We start from the raw sequence: 5,149 nt of genomic DNA, 5'->3' as shown, positions 1-5,149 counted from the left end.
TGGTCCAATCAAATCCTGATAATAACCTTAGTAAGTATGATAAACAATATCTTTCTTGACATATGATAAACTGTTGTTAACTTACTTTAGATCAGGATTTTCTGAGTAACTTTAGGAAAGGAGACCTGTTTACTATAAGGGCAAATTCTGGTGTGGCTAAATAAAGAGAGCCTTATACGTTTAACATAAATTATAGAGATACTGGTAGGTATTAACCAAAACATAAAAAAATCGAACTTTTCTAATATCATATCAAGCAGTTTTTAAAGATTTCATAAAACACTAATGTTAATAAAGTAAACGTATCTTAACGAAAAACAGTTCAATAAAATTGAGCGAGTCCAAGCTTGTTGCACATCGACATTTTATTTTTCCAACTTGTCATCCAAGAATTTTATCGCTGACAGCATTTACGTTTTTAATTTAAATACGAGAAAATGACTTCTATGTCACTGCATGAGACACTCCAATAATCACCTCCTGTGGGAAGTAAGAAAAACATGTCAGTTGTGTTCGTTATTTTTTTTTTTTAGTTTTATTGTTCGGTCCTAGACACTTCAGAAAAGAAGCTTGAAGTGTCGCCACATAAGAGAATTATTTTCCTTCATTTTTTTTTTTTACCTTTATAAATTGTCTAGGTTCAAAAAGTCTAGAACGACCTAAGGCTTTAATTTCTGTTTTTTTTTTTTCAATATGAAACAAATAATTTAGTTCTGCTTTTAATGGGACCATGGAGCGATTTTTAATTGACTGTTGCAAAACCAATACCAATTAGCTAAAGAGAACGAAAATATGTGGTCATCTACAAGCAGTTTAATAATTGAAAACTTTCAGCTTTGCAATGGCGGCCTTTAAGACAATCTTACTATGGCTATTGAACTGGAATATTTTTGTTATCGCAACAAAGTAGGGTCACCTCATTTACAGCCGCATGTCCATGCACACTTCTCTTTCAAGTAATTGAAATTGCGATTTCCAGGTACACAATAACTCTTGAACCTTTTGCAAAAAGCCTCTGAATTGGCGTTATGGCACCCTAAAACAAAAGATCATAAGCGTCTTAGGTAATAACTACTATTGTTTACTTTAATCGCTGTGTATGCTTTCGTCATGCGGTGATCTCTCTAACCTATTACGGAATAGAGCGTCTCAGTTATCGAATGCACGACAAGAAAAAGGAAACTTAACCGGTCGAGCGATGAAAGTCTCTTTTTTATATATATATAAGCTTGTTCTTTCCCTGAAATAAGCTCTGGAATAGGTCTAAGTAAATTTGTCTGCTAGTTTAACTACAACTTGCAAAGTTTACAGTAAGGTTCGTATTTGCCAGTTGGTTGAGGTGAAATCTAGCATCACGTGATGCGTCCTTGCAGCTGACAGTGAGTTATGAGTGAGTCGCGCGCATTGAGTGAAGTAACCTCACCTTCGGGAGATCCACGGCGATCAAGAGGCGCCACAAGCTCTTCGTCATATTCGCCTATCACAAATAGAATCAACACACTTAAATCGATTTCACTGGCAAAATAGTCTGTTTGATGGGAAGGATTTTGATTTTCGAAAGTGTATATGACACGATTTTTTTTTTGTCGTTTTCAATTCTAGTTATGTGTAAAATCTATTTTGAAACTCGTCATTAACCTTACAAAACTTTTTTTCGTCTCCAAAGCACGTAAATGTTCTTCGAAAAATGTCGGCCCTATCTCTCGGCCAAATTGACAAGTATGCATATGACGTGAAAAGATAAGCAAGACGGCGGAGAACGAAGACGAAGGATTGTCCTTGTCGACAACTTCCCAATCATCTTCAGAATCTTCATTTACTTCCCTTTACCTTTATTACAGTCAAGCACATAGCTTTTTATTAAATACTACTACATGAGAAATTTCTTCAATTTCATTGGCTTAGAGCACTGGATTTCAGCTTAATTTGAAATACCTACGTGAAAATTACAAACCTTTTGTGTGTAGTAGCGTAAACAAATAATAGCATGATTTGTACGTAATATGTGGCATAAATACCACTCGAGGTAATCTCACTCGCCTAACGGCTCGTGAAATTACGTATACCAATTTTGAGATATCACTCCGCCGTGGTATTTATGCCAATTATCACTACAAATCATGCTATTACCTGTACTATTTCTACAAAACACCAAGCAATAGACGACCAGAATCGGCAAAGAAGGCTAAGCAAATCAACTGTCGTGACATGACATCATCAGTATTTCTTTACCCTCTACTCTTCGGCCCAGTCTGTCGGAAATTTTTCAAGGGAACAATTTAGCTTTTAGATGGCCAAAAAAAGAAAATTAGGAGACATATCTTAAAGTTCAGAATTGTTAATTGAACCTATCTGAGGACCAAAAACATTTTTTTAAAAAAAAGATTGTCTCATATACACTTTAATTTGAAAAGACATGCTCTGATAATTGGAATAACGCATTTTACTTATCTTTGCACAACACAAGTTTGAAACGATCTGAATATTTGTTCTGTCAAATCAGAAAATTTCTACATCACTCAGATATTGCGAATTTTCGAATTTATGCACGATTGTTGGTTGACCTACAACAAAAGAGATTAAGGACGAACGAGTATTTTGAAAGAAAAATTACGTCATAAAAATTGCTCTTACTAAGGCAGCGACTATCCTTAGTATCAGTATGTTCACTTAAGGGGCAAACCAATTAAGGTTGATTTGCTGGGATGACGTGTTGAGCAATCAACCTGTCGGGACTGAAACATAAGACTCATAACATGAAATCTGAGCGAGATTCATGGACTGTCGGACATTCGGTTCATCTTTTGGAACTTGAACTGACCATCAGCTTTGGTCACTTGGTTTTTGTCTACTTAACCTGATTGAAACGTCAAAAAAATTGTCCGAAATCATTAAAAACTGAGTCTTTTTGGAGATCAAAACTCGGTCAAAATATTTTAGCTTTTAATATAAAAAGTGCCCCAGGAAGAGCGACACTGAAAAGGAGGTCAGGATTGGAACAGATGGAACGAACACCTGAAACGGTAAAATGCATATAAGCTAGACAGGTCAGCAAGGGGTGCGCAAGAAACTGAAACTTTCATATCTTGCTTTGCCAATCTTACAATCTTATAATAATGAGTATCTCTTGTGCCAACCATTGTGAGATGATCAATCATGCCACTGCCTCTCAGCGTCACCTTTCACCTTATTCATCTATTATACGAAACTCAATCATGTACATATCATTGTTTTGAGTTACTAATAGATATAGGGGTATACTAACCACCGTTTTAGGAGCAGAATTCGCAAAATATAATTAGTTCGAGTAAGCGGGGAGTTCAAGTTCTCAGTAAACTTTTTTATTGTTATAGCAAAAGGTACTGCCGAAATTAAAGATACGTACCACTTCTCGAAAACTAGGAAATCAATAAAAATAAATTTTCTTACAGAATTAACGAACGAAAATCCATGCCGATTATGAAAAGGGTCTAGTTTTCAATTTGGCCCGTTCCATAGTTAAGGACATTTTTGCTAACTCAGCAGGGAAAGCTCCTGCAATAAAACGATTTCAATTTCAATTTTTGAAGAAAAGGAAAAAGATGCATGCTTAGGATCCGGAAACTGAGCGTTTAACATGGAAAAAAGTAAGAAAAAATGAGGGTTACTTCTTTAAAGATCTAACAACCTTGGCGTAGCTTGCTGAAAGATTCAAAGATCTAGGCACACACTGCACATTATATGAACTTAGAAAACACCCCTAAATAGAACGATTGGTAAGTTAAACAAACAAATTTGACCTGTAATACTTACTTAAAGACAGGTCAGAGGCGACAGGACCGGCTTCAGCCTCAAATCGCATCGCCAGAGCGAATACAAGAAAAACTAAAAGCGTTTTTGTAGCATCCATTGAGGCAATGATTATTCACCTTGGCTCGGAAGTTAAAGAAGTGAAAGTATAGGCAGGCTGTGTTTTCTCTGTGTTAATGCCCCCTTTTTAAAGCGAAGCAGCTCGCGTTCCAGGGAAATTAGCATCCCGCTGTTTTTCTTGTTACTTTTCCCACAATCAATCATTTTAACTACGTTGATTATTATTTGCGTTCTATGATGCTGAATTAAGAACCATGTACCGTGTTATTGTCCTATTTTTTGTCTATTCACGAAAATAATTAATGTCTGTTTGGACCAATATATCAGCGAAAGGACCTCTGATACAATGGAGACTCACCCTTTAATTTTGGTGCTTTTCAAATACGATGTTAATTTTCGCAATGTTATAGGCTAGGCTTAGCTTGTCTGAGTTTTAAATAATTATATATAGACTGGATCACTCAGTTAATGCTAATTGTAGGGGTCAAGGCACTATAACACCCAACTGCGCTAACCAATTTTGATGATGCAAAAAATCTCATATTGAAGCCTACGAATAAGGTGTTGAAGTGGCTGATTAGATTGAAAGGAATGACCAGTGGAGTAAATGACAAAGAAGTTTCATTTCTTATGAAGATTATTAAGGTTTTTAATTTTCTTTTTTTTAATAAAAATTTTTAATTCTTGTCAAGCACATATCAGGAAGATTTTTTCAAATTTTATTTTTCTTTTAAAGCTCGAAAGAGTCAAAGAAAGTTTTCAAACATTATCCTCTTATTTTTTTTCGTCTGTCAGTTAAATTGATTTAGTCTTACAGCAATACATTTTCTAATGGGTAATAATTTAGGTATTAAATGACCGCACGGAAATTGAATCCCCTTTTTCTAGGCTTCAAAATATGATCCCCAAATCGGCCCCGAAATATCCTTCATTTTCTTTCCACGCTGACCTCGAATAGATCTAAGTAACTCTTGGAGTGACAAGTGCAATCGGGATTTTTGAAGGTGCTAAATACTGAAGTGCGTACATTTTCAAGCATTTATTTTAATATTTCAATTAACTTACGTCTTCACTGTACTTGCATTTTCAATATTTTTAAAAAATAGACGTGTAAATTAAAGGTGTTTTACTGAATAGTGTAAATAATGCGGCGAGTAGCATTAAACGGTGAAAGAAAAAGGTTATAAAAGTTTCTCTTTAAAATGAACCAATAACTTCAATTGCGGGGTAAAAATGATAATTACAGTCAAACCTTGGGAGAAGAAATCTTCTTCTCTTGGGAAATGGGCAGGTGACAGTT

At 35.2% G+C, this 5,149-nt stretch overlaps 1 protein-coding gene across 1 annotated transcript; it reads right to left on the bottom strand.

Moving 5' to 3' along the window:
- Positions 1–379: 379 nt before the first annotated feature.
- Positions 380–3,935, bottom strand: LOC140951664 (antimicrobial peptide damicornin-like). The gene is made up of 4 exons (XM_073400963.1): positions 3,793–3,935; positions 1,424–1,477; positions 917–1,036; positions 380–480 (listed from the first exon to the last, which is right to left on the bottom strand). The coding sequence occupies exons 1-3, from the start codon at positions 3,887–3,889 to the stop codon at positions 918–920; spliced, it is 270 nt and encodes an 89-aa protein (XP_073257064.1). The 5' UTR covers positions 3,890–3,935; the 3' UTR covers positions 380–480; position 917.
- Between the last annotated feature and the right edge of the window lie 1,214 nt (positions 3,936–5,149).

The sequence above is a fragment of the Porites lutea genome, chromosome 11, assembly GCF_958299795.1.
Source record: "Porites lutea chromosome 11, jaPorLute2.1, whole genome shotgun sequence".
NCBI classification, from domain to species: domain Eukaryota; kingdom Metazoa; phylum Cnidaria; class Anthozoa; order Scleractinia; family Poritidae; genus Porites; species Porites lutea.
The sequence above is the reverse complement of the archived record's forward strand: the minus strand, read 5'-3'. Positions and strand labels throughout refer to the sequence as shown.